General features: G+C 43.3%; 1 protein-coding gene across 1 annotated transcript in view; it reads left to right on the forward strand.

The window, feature by feature from the left end:
- The window catches only part of BICC1 (BicC family RNA binding protein 1), a 279,063-nt gene that overhangs the window by 225,681 nt on the left and 38,627 nt on the right, over positions 1-14,755 (forward strand). The window contains exons 9-12 of the mRNA XM_036769596.1: positions 6,139-6,270; positions 9,427-9,613; positions 13,220-13,381; positions 14,511-14,707. Coding sequence (XP_036625491.1) covers positions 6,139-6,270; positions 9,427-9,613; positions 13,220-13,381; positions 14,511-14,707 — 678 coding nt within the window. The remainder of the gene's footprint in view (positions 1-6,138; positions 6,271-9,426; positions 9,614-13,219; positions 13,382-14,510; positions 14,708-14,755) is intronic.

The raw sequence follows: 14,755 nt of genomic DNA on the forward strand, positions 1-14,755 counted from the left end.
GAAAGGGTGTGAGATTTGGAGTCAGAGGGCTTGGTTTCAAATCCTGATTCTGCTGCTTTCTGCCTGTATGACATTGGAGGAATCATAGCTCCCTTCCTTAGTACCTAGCACATAATAGGCATTTAATGAATGCTTATTGATAGATGAATAGATGACTTCTGAGGCACTTTCCAGTTCTAAAACTGTCGCCAAGTCCTTTTGGTTGGTTGGTTCTGGTATGGAAAATGACTTTTAAGAGTCAACTGTATCCCACTGTGCAATGACCAACGTTGATAGACTTAGCTCTTCTCAGCAATGCAGTAACCTAAGACAATTCAAAAAGACTCGAGATGGAAAATGTTGTCCACATTCAGAGAAACAACTATGGAATCTGAATGCAGATTGAAGCAGACTATTTTCACTTTTCTTGTTTTGTTTTGTTTTTTTCCCCTTTTGTTCTGATTTTTTCTTTTACAACATGACTAATGTGGAAATATGTTTTTTTTAAAAGTCAACTTTATTGACTAATATGGAAATGTTTTACATGGTTATTTATGTATAACCTATATCTGCTTACCATCTCATGGAGGGGGAAGGGATGAAGGGAGGAAAGAAGGATAGAATTTGGAACTCAAAACTTAAAAAGTTTAAAAATTGTTTTAACATGTAATTGGGGAAAATAAAATATTATACACACACACATATATGAGTCAACTGTAACCCATGAAAAGATTGGACCTGATGATTTCTAGTTTAGATGTTTATCAATAGGCTTCTAGCTCCAAGATTCTTTGAAATATATATATATATATCTATATATCTATATATAGATATATATATAGATATATAGATATATATATATATGTTTGTGTTTATATATGAAAGTCTGGCATCAGGCTTTTAAAAGTCATCTATTTGAACTTGAATTCGGTCCTAGTTTTTTTCTCAAATACACAGGAACACATAGACACACACGCATTGATAGTGTGTATTATTAGATTGATAGATATTTGATAGAGAGTGTATATTACAGGGCTATTGGTGAGCCACCCTGGAAGTCAGGGCGACCTGAGATCAACTCTCACCTCAAGCACATCTTGGTTATGTGACCCAGGGAAAGTCACTTAGCCTCATGGACTCTCCTAGAGTATAAGGTACAAGAGACGGTGAAAGGTGTTTTCTTGCCTCAACAGAGTTCCCCATTCTGATGAAATTGTAGATCAAGACCGAAAAGGAAAATGTTAAGCTTCCAGATAAGCATTGGGTAAAGTTTTATTTCCTCTTGGGAGATTTGGGAGGTAGAAAGTTTTATAAATCTTCACTGAAAAAAATGTTCAGAAAAGAATGTTTGGGTGTCAGTGATAAAAGGAAAAGTCCACTGGTTGCATTAGAATTCAGCAAATGTTCTCCCAATCTGTCATGTTTTCAACCCACATTTCCTGTGTTGACTTTCAAACGTGTTGGTCTAGACAGGGATCTAATCCCCGAATTGAAGGCCCAGATACCAGGCCCACACAGGCCTCCTTCTGCATCACCCTCCTTTCCATTCCAAGTACTCATCCAGGCCTGACCTTTAGTGATATTTGATTCAATAAGCTTGAGACGTGACCTTTGCTGTGATTGCCTTTCCAAGCCCACTTTTTCTAAACTGAGAAAAGCAGCCTTGGCCCTGTTGGCTCCCACCCCCAGGCAGCTGACAGCTAGTTTCCTAAGCATTAAGGATTGTGATCATGGAAGAATTGGATGGGATTCAATTAGCCATGAATGGCTTCTTTGGACCAACTTTACCTTCTCAAAGTCAAGTCTGCTTTCCTGTATCTCTCAGGTTTAATTTCCTGAGCTAAGAGTTTTTCTATGTTCACCTTTGGAAGGCAGCAGCAGTGTGACTGGCCTACTAATACCCAAGGATTACTGTGATTATTATTCACATATTCTTTCCTCTCCTTTTGACTTCTCTACAAGTTACTTTTGAATTCATTAAACTTTTGAAAATGTTATTCAGAGCAGTTATAAATGCATTGACTCTACCTGATAAAAATGCAAATGAAGGGCACCATTGCCTTTGAGAATCCAAGCTTAGCAGATGCTGAGTTACAAGAGGAGCTTAATAAATGCAGATGGGATTGAATGCATGAGGAGCTAGCTGGCTGGAAGCCTTCAGGCTTTACCATTTCACCATCATCACCCACTATTTAAACCAGTGTCATGGAGGAAAAACCAGGGCTATCTTACAAAAAACAATTTTTTCTCGTTTGTAAAAGAAATTCCATCATTCCAGTTTGCCAGTTTAACTCTTCTGAATCTCGTTTGTGGGTAACGTTTTTCTGTAAACTGCCATCCTCCTTCTTGACCTCTCTGTAGCTCTTCATTACTGTTGACCACCCACTTCTCCCATGGCCTTTGGCATCCGTTGGTTTACATAACTGTCCCTTGCCCTCCTGTGCTTCCTCTCCTGCCTGTCGATTGCTCCTTGTGAATATCTTTGTTAGATCATGTCCTCACCCCATCCACAGGCATTTCACAATGAGGGGACTAAGTGTCTTTCTTTCTGCAGCATCTCCCTTCATGTCACCTCTCATGAGTTTGGTGATCATCTCTATGCAGATGATTTCCAAATGAATAATTCCCGCTTTCACTTCTCCCTCGAGCTTCCATATAGCATCACTAACTGCCTGTTGGACATTTTGAATTCTGTGTCCTGTAAGGCATTTCCACCTCAGCCTGTCCAAAACAGAATTCTTTATTTCATCCCATAAGCCCACCTTTCTTTGGACCTTCACTGTTAGTATTAAAGGCATCAGCACCTGCTGCCTGAGCCTTTCAGACTTGGACTCATCCTTGACTCTTTCCTCTCCTTCAACTTTGATGTCACATCCGTCATGAAGTCTTGTGGATTCTTTCTTATCCTCGTCAAACCTTCATCATCCCCTCGGTTGAATTGTAGAAGCCTCCTAGTGAAGGCCCCTCATTCTGTTGTCTCCACCCTCCATCTAGCTCATATTTTACAGAAGTGCTGGTGGTGAACAGAGCCCTTCTCTCCTCCCCAAGGTGCCAGGAGCCAGGGAGCTCAGTCTTAGGCGTTAGGTTTATTGCTGACTTGATTAATCAAGCTGGGGATGGCAGGTGAAATGCTTTGTAAAATCTTTCGCTGCCTGGCCCAGTGATAACCATTCTGCAATAGAGGCCCTAAATAATAAAGCATGAAACCACTGATCTTTTCTGAAAAAAAAAATGCCACCAGTGAGAGCCTGTGAATCAGCAGCATTTTTCTGTCTGGAATGTCGTGGGTGCTTCCAGTGCCCACTCTGGGCCATCGAACATCCTCCTCATTGATATCAAGCATGGGGAAGATTTGAAGTTCCAATTCCCAAAGAATCAGAATTAAATCCACAATAAAATAGAACTCCCACCAAAACGCTCCTCAGTTGGATTAAATGTTTCTTAAGGGACTCCGGGACTCACTACTTCCATATGCGTAATTAAACTGGAGCTGTTTCTTTCTTTCTTTCTTTCTTTCTTTCTTTCTTTCTTTCTTTCTTTCTTTCATAAAATTGAAGTCTATTTTATTTTCAGGTCTGCATTCTCTCCTTCCTATCTCCCTTCTCTCCCCTCTCCTTACCGATTAAGAAAATAAGAAAGCAAAACCCTTTACAAACATAGAGTCAAGCAAAATTAATTTCTATATTGGCTATATGCCCCCAAAGTATGTGTACCTTGAGTTAATCACCCTTATCTGGAGGGGAGCCCACTTCATCTTGAACCTTCTGGAACTGTGGTTGGTCATCATATTGTGTGGGATGAAAGACCCTCACCAATTAAAAGTTAATAAGGGGCAATCTCAAGGTGGGAACAGAAATAAATTTTATTCAATTCTCGAGAATTGGGCATCCCCCGCTAGAACGAATCCAGCAAGGGAGGTGCTTTACAAGGGGCTAGACACCCATAATTATACCTAACACAAGAGAATTCCTGCCCACCTCTGACCCTTCTCACCATTGGCTGGGAGGTGGGCTTACAATCTGAGCACAAAAGCTAGACAAAGAACTGGGAAATTGAGGCACAGAAACTCTAATTCCCATTCCCTTAGTTAATGATTACAACTGAAGTGACATAAATCTGAAGAAGGAGAATAGGATAAGGGGAGGGGGGGAGACCCTCTCTATTCTTTACAGTAGAGAAAACCAGGTCATTATGACCCTGTTCTTACTGAGCCAATCTTTAAACCAGAACCAGAAGAAAGAACAAAAAGTTTCAGGGTAAACTTTCCCAGAGGCTGAGCCATCAGACTCTCATGGCCTCAGAATCTTCCCCTTCCCTATATCTTGATTTTTAAACACTCCTGTATATAGATATGAATAGATATGAATATTATACACATCCTCTCCTGTGAAATCTTCACATTTCATTTATTTACCTCCCACAATATTAATCAGAGTTCCTTCGTCTTTCAGAATTGTTGGTATTGTATAAATTGTTCAGGTTCTGCACACGTCACTGTGTGTCTGTTCATATGAGTCTTCCCAGGTTTCCTGGAACTCCCTTTCCTTTTAGCACCATAGTATTCTATCACTTCATATCCATGGCTAGTTCTACCATTCATTTTCCAATTGATGGACACTCCCTCAGTTTCCAATAATTTGCCACCCAAACAGAGATGCTCTGAATATTTTTGTAAATAAGTGTCATTTCCTTCTTTCTTTGATCAGAACTATGATTTTTATCAGTGTAGGCAGCCCCTAATGAGGAACAGCTGCTACCATTGGGGGTCTGTGCCTTGTGCCCCACCTTAGAGTCTTAGAAAGTGTCCCAAGGATACTGACAAGTTCAGTGACCAAGTCTTCCTCACTCTGGGATGGCTGTCTATCCCTTACACCAAGTCGCCTCTACTACAAGCATCAATTATGTACCTGCTGTATGCCTGGTGCTCTGGGAATACAAGACCAAAGATGAAAAGTCTCTGCCTTTAATTAAGGAGCTTCTAATGGGGAGACACGACAGATACCGATAAGGAGATTGAGAAGGGCAGGAAAGAGTTAGCTTAGCGTACAGCCTGGGCAAAGCTGCCTAGGCTGCAAAAGCCTGTGAAATTCAGGGAATATCAGGCTAGTTTGGCTAGGACAGAGTGTGTGAGGAGCCCTGATGTGACTCAGTCTAGAAAAATAACTCGCCAACAGATTGTGAAGAGTTGAGTTCTTTAGAAGAGCCGTGTCACGTTGGCAATAGGACAGGGCCTGAATTTACTCTTTCATTTTTCTAGGGAAGCTCAGTGGAGACCCTCCTGCTGCTAATGCAGGCCAGGTGCTACCTAGAGCACAGAGAGGGTCAGTAACTTGCCTGGTGTCACGTAGCCAGGATGTAAGAGACTATGCTGAGCTATCTCTCTGTACACTGTCAGCATAGAGAGTAATTATTCTCCCCATTTTACAGACGAGGTAACCGATTTGCCCAGTGAGCAGAGCAGCAGTTGTACCCTGGTCTTTGGATTCCAGATCTAGTGCTCTTTCCTAATGGTGCCCCTGAGATGGTGGAGAGCCTTGAATGCCAGAATAAGTGTCTGGACGTGCCCTAACAGAGGTTGTTGTGTTGGGTCTTGAGCAAGGGAGTGACAACACAGTAAAAGTCTTGTTTTAGGAAGCACAGAAGGTTGTGTTTGGGGGTCAGATCTGCATTGAGGTGGCCTGCCTGAGACTCTGGAAATGGAAAAGTTAAGGCAATGTGGTACACTGGATTTGGAGTTGGAGCCTGGGTTCAAGTCTCAGCTCTGCCATGACATTGGGAAAATCATTTCATTTTCCAGCCTCAATTTTGAATTTGTAAAATGAAAGGGGTTAAGTGTTGGGCATTTGGCAATGCCTTCTTAATGCTTTCTCATTCATTCATTCATTCTCATTCATTCATTTATCTACCTCCGAGTCTCTTTCCAGCTCTGTATCATGGAGGGAGATAAGTGGAGGGTCAGAGCTGGAGGCTTTTATGCCTTTTTTTTCACATTTACAGAGGTAGCTTCTTCTCCAGCAAAATAAACTACACAGTGCAATGCCAAGGCTTCATTCCTTCACATTTTACCGACATTGTCGTACGTTGGGCTTCCTTCCTTGGGTTTGGAAGGAGGCTCACTCCTTTGTTCCTCTTACCTGCCTTTTTTGTCACATCCTCCAGGGCTGTCTTCCTCTCGTGTTGATGTTTGATATGAAGGAAGAGATCGATGTGGAACCTCAGTTCATCGCTCAGTTGATGGAACAGCTAGACGTCTTCATCAGCATCAAGCCCAAGCCAAAACAGCCCAGCAAGGTGGGTTCTGGCTCTGCACATTGAGAACCCAGATCTGCCCCGCCCAGACTTGCCCACTAAGCTGTCTGTATTCATACGTACATTTTACTTGCAATGAAATCATGTAAGCGCTTCTCCTTGTCTGTGGTCATCCATCCATTCCCCATAGAAGTGTTAGTTGTTTTGAAGTCATTTCTTGGATTCCCTTAACTCTTTCTAATCCTCTCAATTATGCTTTTTTCATTTAAAATATGAATCACAAGCAATAACTCATTTTGAAGTGAAACATACTGTATTCAGTCTTCTGCTTTAAGTGTATTTCATGTATTACAGGTGGGAAGGAAAGAGAGGTGAGTGGAAATCTCCTGGTGTTAATTTTAATTCTCTGAATACTCTATCAATTGAACTATTTATTGTGTTTGATTCTGATGGCCCTATTTTAGGGGTAACACTGGAATATATCCAGAGGAGGGTGACCAGGATGATGAAGGGACCAAGACTATGCCATTTAAAATCAGTTGAAGCTACTAGGGATGTAAGAGAGAATGGGGTGGGGGGCAGGGCATAAGAGTTGTCTTTTAATATTTTAAGGACTTTCACATGGAAAGGGAATTAGACTTTTTCTGCTTGTCCCCAAAGGGTAGAACTGGGAGCTGTGGGTGGTAGCCATAGAGAGAGAGAGGTTTGTGATCAGTGTGAGAAAAAAGTCTTAACCATCAGAAGCAGAATGTGCTGCTACCAGCAGAGATAGTGGGTTCCCCCTCACTGGACCTCTTGATGCAAAGACTGGATTTCCACTTGTCAAGTAGGGATCCTTGTTTAGGTACAGATAAAACCGCTGAGATTCAGCAAGGCCTTGGTGATTAAAATGACCTTGTTTTTAGTTTTCACTTTTGTGAACCTTGTCTCCAAGAAGCCAAGGAATCCCACTGATTCTGTGCAGTACAAAAACGTATTGAGATCATATTCCTAGAGCTAGAAAGTCCTTTTGTCCAGCCCCCTCGTTCTACACATGAGGAACCTGCCGCTGAGAGGTGTTAAGTGACTTTGCCCAAGGTCATGCAGGTGGTGAGCATCTGAGGTGGAATCAGAATCCTCTTTCTACTGTTCCATGTTGCATCTGTGGGAATTATACCCAAGAAGTCATATTGAGGTAGTCCTTTAAGATGCATAAAGCACTTCTTTCCCACTTAATAGTAGTTTATTTTTAAAAATTACATGTAAAGATAGTTTTCAGCATTCACTTTTATAAGATTTTGAGTTCCAGATTTTTTTTCTCCTTCCCCTCCTCTTCCCCAAGATGGCAAGCAATCTGATATAGGCTATACATGTGCAATCATTTTAAACATATTTCCACATACTTGTGATGTGAAGGAAGAATCAGAACAAAGGGGAAAACCACAAAAAAGAAAAAAAAAACAAAAAATTGACAACAGTATGCTTCGATATGCATTCAGACTCCTTAGTTCAGAAGCAATTTTAAGAAGGCTAAGTGTCACACACAAGTCAGATTTGGAAGGTCCCTATAAGATTAGTTAATGCACTTCAATGTACTTGCCCAGCCAGCATTTCACATTTTTAAACACTTCACGGTTTATAGAGCGCTCCCCCTGTCACTACCCTGGGAAGTGGGAATGGAATTCTGGGATCATTGTTTCCATTTCCTACATGAGGAGATTGAGGTTCAGATAGAGTGAGGGCTTATCTGCGCTCATCCAGTTAGTTCAAGCCCAATGGGTAATTAAATTCAGGTGTAGTGACTTCCCCTCTTTCCAACAAACTCAGCAATGTTTGAATAAAGAGTTGCCGAATGACCAAGTCCTTTGAATAGAGAAATAAGCAGAGGTCAGCAAAGGGTTAACAGCCAGTATAGGTGGCTGTTCCCACCAAATTTGACTATGTGTTATTGAGTTATTTATGGCTGGCTGCCATCTTCTTCCCTTTACCACCCAAATTTTAAAATATTGCTACGTGTTATGTACCATGGCCAATGAATGGTTTTTTTTCCCATTTTTAGGAAGGAAATCAATAGGAAAATAGAATTCCTTGTATAGAAAATGCTTTGTAGCCAACTTAGCTGGTGTCCAGCTATTCCATAAATTCAAAGATAACTCTACGTTGAGTTCCAGAGGAGTAGTTCGTAGTACAGTGGTGGGGAATGGGTGTCAGAAAACCTGGGTCTGAGTCAGCTGTTTTGTACTATCTCTGTGATCCTGGGTAAGTTGCTTCACTTTGATTCAGAGCCTACTATGTGCCAGGCACTGCGCTAAGTGCCAGAGATATGGAAAAAGTCAAAAGACAATCCTCAAGGAGCTTACAAATCTAACGGGAGAGACTTCACCTATGTGGGCCTCAGTTTCCTCCTCTGTAAAGTGAAGGGATCTTTCCGATTCTAGTTCTGGGAGGCTATGCTCCTGAGTTCTTTACCTCTCTGGGCCTCAGTAAAATGAGGTCTTGCCCCAGATGCTGTTGGAGGCCCTTTTACCTCTGCCTGCTCTGATTCAAGGAGACCTCATGGAATCCAGGGTCAGAGGTGGCCGATAGAACTACACATTTAGATACGGAAGGGCCCTTACTGGCCTTCTATTCCAACACCTTTGTTTTAGAGCTGAGGACATTGAAGCGCAGAGAGAAGTGACTTACCCAAGGTCACATGGGTAGAGAGCGGCAGAGCAGGAATTTGAATCCAGATCCTCTGATCTTCCTTGGGAAGGCCATTGCCGTTTCCCCTGTGCTAAAACTGGAATCTAGAGAGTTCACTGAATCATAGAATTAGAGCTGGGAGGGCATTTTAGCCCAACTCTCATCTTACAGACAAGGAGACAGACCCAGAAAGCTGAAATGCTTTGCTTAGAGTCACACTGGTCATCAGGGGTAATGCTGGGGCTCCCATCTGGGTCCCCTGGCTCAAAATCACCTTCTCTTTCCACTGTTCCAAGCCTCCCTCTTAGGTGTTTTCAGTGCCCAGTGTGCTTTGTTTTATGAAAAATGGAGAAAGGAAAAACTTTGTATTTGAATTCTCAATCTTTTGTTGGTATCCAAGCCAATGTTTCAGGTAATGCTTATGTTTCCCTGAGTGGAATTCGGAATTAACACATGCATCATTGTCCCCCACCCCTAATTCCTTGCATTCTACTTGCATCTCACATTTTTTTCCCCCATTATGTGTTTTCATAGTCTGTGATTGTGAAAAGCGTTGAGCGAAATGCCTTAAATATGTATGAAGCCAGGAAATGTCTCCTCGGACTTGAAAGTAGTGGCGTTACCATAACAACCAGCCCGTCTCCAGTCTCGTGCCCCGCCGGCCTGTCATGTCCGGGCTTGGATATCTTAGCTTCGGCAGGCCTGGGACTCACTGGACTAGGTATACAATCCATTATTCCAGCTGTCTGTCAATGACCTACGGGCTGCTCTTCTGCCCTCCTTCCAAGGGAAACGTGACCCCCCAGCTTTTGCTTCTCATTAATATCTATGTGTTGTTTCTGTCACCTCTATTCGTATGGGATTGGCTTTCGTAATCCAGAGCTGATGACTTTGTTTTCAGGGACTGTTCCTGTTTGTCCTTTTAAACCAGGAATAGTACAAGAGTGAGACTAACAGTCTGTTGTAACCTATGTGTTTTCTTTGGATTTTGCAAGATTTTCATCAGTCTAGAGATTGGGATATAAGGTGTTTTTGAAAGCTGGTTGTCAGTGAATGCTAACATGTTTAAGAAGAGACACGCCCAGATTTTCTTAACTATGGAACAGGATTGTCTTTTTTCTTTTCCGTTTTGCCTAATCCTTAACCAACCTCCTATGCCAGATCAACATTTGTGAAACACAAATCTGCTATCATTTCTCTCTTCAAAAGGCTGAGAGGCTCTCTTCCACAGCTCCTTTGGGTTTTTAGGAGAAAATTCAGCATCCTCGGTCTGCAGTGATTCCCTCATGCTTCTCCAGGCTTCTTTCAGATTCTCTCTTTTCATGAACTGGCCATTTTTATTAAACCAGCCAACTCACTATTCTCCATATGCAACCTTCCTTCCTACTGCCATGTCTTCGTATGAGCTCCCCTCTGCCTGGAATGTGTCCTCTCTGCACCTTTCTCTGTTTCTGTCTCTCTTTCTCCTTTTCTCTCTGTCTCTGTTTCTCTTTCTCTCTCTGCCTCTCTCTCTTTACATCTCTCTGTGTCTCTGTTTATCTCTCTCTCCCTCTCTTTGTCTCTCTCTCTCTGTCCCTGGCTCTCCTTTTCTCTGTCCCTGTCTCTCCCTTTCTCTCCTCTCCTCTCTCTCTCTCTCTCTCTCTCTCTCTCTCTCTCTCTCTCTCTCTCTCTTTCTCCCTTTCTCTATGTCCCTCTCTCTGTCTGTCCCCTTTTTCTCTCTCTTTGTCTCCCTCTGTCCCTGTCTCTCCCTTTTTCTCCTCCTCTCTCTGTCCCTCTGTTTCTCCCTTTCTCTATGCCTTGCTCTCTCTGTTTTTCCCTTTCTGTCTGTCTCTCTTTGTCTCTCCCTTTCTCTCCTGTCTTCCTGCCTCTCTGTCTTTCAGTCTCTGAGTCCCCTCACCTTCCTTCTCAGCCCAGGTTAGACGCCTCCTTCGCCAGGAGTCCTGACTGATCTCCCCACTTGTTAGTGCTATCTCCTCTGGATATGCTTTTGTATATGCTTTTTGTTTGCTTATCTGTGTACATGTTGCGTGTCATGTCCCTCCTCCCTGTTCCCATTAAAAGAGAAGCTTCCTGAGGGTAGGAGCTATTTCAGTTTAATATTTGTATTTGCACCATCTGGTATGTGTACATTTAATTTAATCAAAGTCTGTTGTATCAAAGCTGTAACAAAACACCTTTACTAAGCACTGTTTGGGCATTGACAGGTAGACACAAAGCCTAGAGACTTCCCTCAGGTAGGTTATAGTCTAGTAGGAAGAGACGAGACACCCAAATGACTGCACAGTATGTAACATTTTGTGTTCCTTGTGTCAGAGAGTCACAACCTGAGAGGCTCTGGGAAGTCAGAGAGGGAAGATCATTACCAACATGGTAGACACAGGGGAAGCACACCAGAGGAGGTGGCATTGGGATTAGGTTATAAAAGCTACAAGTGAATTCAACAAGCAGAGACAACGGAGGAAAACCTGGAATACAGGGAACAGAGAGTCAAGCCTGGGGGTCTGGGCTGTGTTTCCAGGGCAGAGACTTGGTCATTTTGACTTCATGATGGAATGGGGAGAAGGAAGAGGCCTTAGATCCTGGAGTTAGAACTAGAAGCATCCTTAGGAGGTCATCTAGGTCAGCCTCCTCATTTTACAGATGTAAAAACAGAGGCTTGCCCAGGGGCATGCAGGTAGTAGATTTGAACTCAAGTCCTTTGACCCCTAATCCAACACTTATTCTGCTCAACTGTCGTATAAGGCTGGACAGGCAGGTTGGTTGGATGAGAAGGGTTTGCATTTTATTCAGTCGGTGGTGGGGAGGCCTTGAGAGAATCTGGCCCATGGAGAGCAATCCACACCAGCTGCCCCCTCAGCATAGGCCTGGAGAGGAGAGCAGGGGGAGGCCCATCCTGAGACTGTCAACTTGTTAAGCTCTTAGGGAAGGTGGAGTGACTCTGGGCATTTCTGACAATGTCTGTTACCTCATGGATGACTTCTGACAGGCAGATAGCAGCTATGGGGTCACATCATGCCCATACACACATTCTTGACCATTTTAACTGAATTTAAAGTTAAAAGCAAATCTCTCTGCCCTTCGAAGATATGTCCAAACATAAAAAAGAACTTTGGTCATTTGTTTTTAGGAGGAGAGGAGGAAGTGCATTGAGGTAGACATCAGAAGAATAATATAGTTATTGGTTATGTCCCATTAACTGCAAACAGCCTGTTGAGAATAGACTAGCCTTTCTGCAAATGGACCCTTAGGAGCCATTCCTCTACTGGGGGAGAGGAGGGGACAAAACATTAAGGACTTAACTGCAATGTCAACTCAAACCAAGAAGACTGATGAGGGATGCATATGTCAGACCATTGGAACCTGATGTAAGCATGACCCCCACCCCTTGTAAATTCACACAAAAGGGCCTTTATTGACACCAAGACTGGGAATTTGACTTGGATGAATTCTATAAGAAAAGGCAGCAGGTTTGAGAATCTCCTTACCCACTTTTGAGAAGAGAGAGCAAGCCCTCAGATAGCAAAGGTCAAAGCTGCAAGAGGCACATTTAGGTTTGATGCTGGGAAAAATCTTTATGGCAATGAGAGTTGTTCTGACATGGGAAGGGCTGCCCAGGGAGACTAGTGGTCTCTCCTTCCTCGAGGTCTCTGGGCTGTGTTGCCTGTTATAAGATCTTATAAGGGGACATGCTTTTCCAGTAATAGGGTGAGTGAGGTGGCCTCTGGAGTCCTCTGCCTGGAGAGTCCGGGATTCTGAGGCAGGGCAGTTCCTTTTTCAGTTCAATTTTGCATTCGTTTGTTAAATATCTATGGTGGGCTGAGCTGGGGATAGAAAGTCAAAAAAATGAAGTGGTTCCTGCCCTCAAGGAAGTTGGATTCTCCTGGGGGAGAGTTTCTATACAAAATGACCTTGGCTGTGGCTGAGCCTGCTGCACACAGGGATTGTAACATACTCCAGTCAGACATTGTCATGTACATAACCTTTCTGCCCTCTTGTGACAGTCACTGCATTTCCTTTACTTGGTGACCAGCCTTTCTGCATGTGCCTAGGTCAGTCCTCAGACCACAGTTTATTCCTGGGCTTGTAGACCTTGAAGACTCTACAACTCCAGTGACTCTGTTGGAGGAATTTCCTAAGTATAGTATATAGGGTGTCCCAGAATTCTTAGTGCTATCTTAAGTTTTAGTGGGTTAGAGTTGAGTTTAGACTTTCAGGATGCCCTACATATTTTAGAGGATTTACATTCAAAGGAGCAATACTGGGGGCATCTTTACAGTAAAATCTAGAACCATTACGCATGCTGACTTTCCACATTTGTCCCTTACAGGTCTTCTCGGCCCGACTGCCCTATCTGTAAACACCTCGACGACTCCAAACTCACTCCTGAATGCTCTTAACAGCGCTGTCAGCCCTCTGCAGAGTCCTAGTTCTGGTACTCCGAGCCCCACGCTCTGGGCTCCCCCACTTGCCAGCACTTCAAATGCCACAGGTCAGTGTGCTGGGAATGTAATGGAAGGCAGCAGGAACCTAAGGATGTTATGGGAGGTATTCCCCTGGTAGACTGTAAACTCCTTGTTGGCAGGCTCTGGTTTTTTTTTGTTGTTTATTGTATTGATCAGCACTATGTGAGCCATAGACACTTGACAAATGTTTTTGGGGTTGATCTGGATATGGTACTAAAAATAGAATCCTTACAGTGTCATTAAGACAAATTAGTGGCCAGACAAGGGACATATCTGACCGTACATTAAAAAGAAGGCTGCTTGAAGGAACTCTGGACTGTTATGACTCTGAAGATGGAAGAAACCTTAGTCCAACCTGATCAGTCAGTCAATAAGCATTTATTAAGCACCTATTGTATTATTGAAGAAGATAATATTTATAAAGCTCTTAACACAGTATGCAGTAGGTGCAATATAAATGTTGTTATTATTGGTCCTATTATTCCTATCACTATGTGCCAGGCACTGTGCTAAGGAAGCACTGGGGCACAAAGAAGCAAAAGACATTCCTAGATGAAGAATCTGGGGTCCAGAGCAGTGAAGGCATTTGCCCAAGGTCAGAGTCTGAGTAGCCGAGCTGGTGTTCAAACCCACCCTGACTGGAGCCAATGTCATTTGCACTATTTCAGGCTAACCCTCTTCCTTAAATTCTGGTCACTTCCCCTGCCAACCTGAAGGCTCCTACAGTCTTCCCAATTGGCAATCCAATGACTAAGGAGTATTTCTGCCAAATTAGTCATGTGGCTAGCGGATTGACATGGTGCAAAGTCCCATCAAAACAGGGATGGGGGCCCTGGGTTGTAGACCTGCCTGTGCTACTACCAAGCCACATGAAAGAATGAGCATTTACTAGGCACTGTGGCCAAGGAAGGGCTGCATTCCTTGTCCAGTGTGCATTTTAAACAAGAGTTTGGTCCAGATTGCCCCAAAAATCCTTCTGAGATCTTGTAAGATGTGCTTGAATTTCTTATTAAACCCTGGGGGATAAATATAAAGCAGTTGCCCCTGTGGGTGGGAAGTGATGAGGATGCTGCTCTCCTTCCTTTGGGTCCTGACAGTATCAGCAGGAACCTTGCGACGATGTGTTCTCCTTTGCTTGGATTTTCCCCACTGTAGGTTTCCCACCTCTCCCTCATCTCATGATTCCCTCCACCGCCCAAGCCACATTGACCAGTATCTTGTTGTCTGGGGTGCCCAACTACAGCCAGACAACGCCATCTCCTCCTCCGGGCTTGACTCCTATAGAAGTCCACGTCAATGGCATGCAGTCAGAAGGCCCCCAAGGCTCTCCGGCTCTGAATGGACACGTGCAGGTAAACTCACTGAGCGAGTGTGCTCCGGTTACTTGTATCTGGCATAGC

This window comes from Trichosurus vulpecula, chromosome 8 (assembly GCF_011100635.1).
Source record: "Trichosurus vulpecula isolate mTriVul1 chromosome 8, mTriVul1.pri, whole genome shotgun sequence".
NCBI classification, from domain to species: domain Eukaryota; kingdom Metazoa; phylum Chordata; class Mammalia; order Diprotodontia; family Phalangeridae; genus Trichosurus; species Trichosurus vulpecula.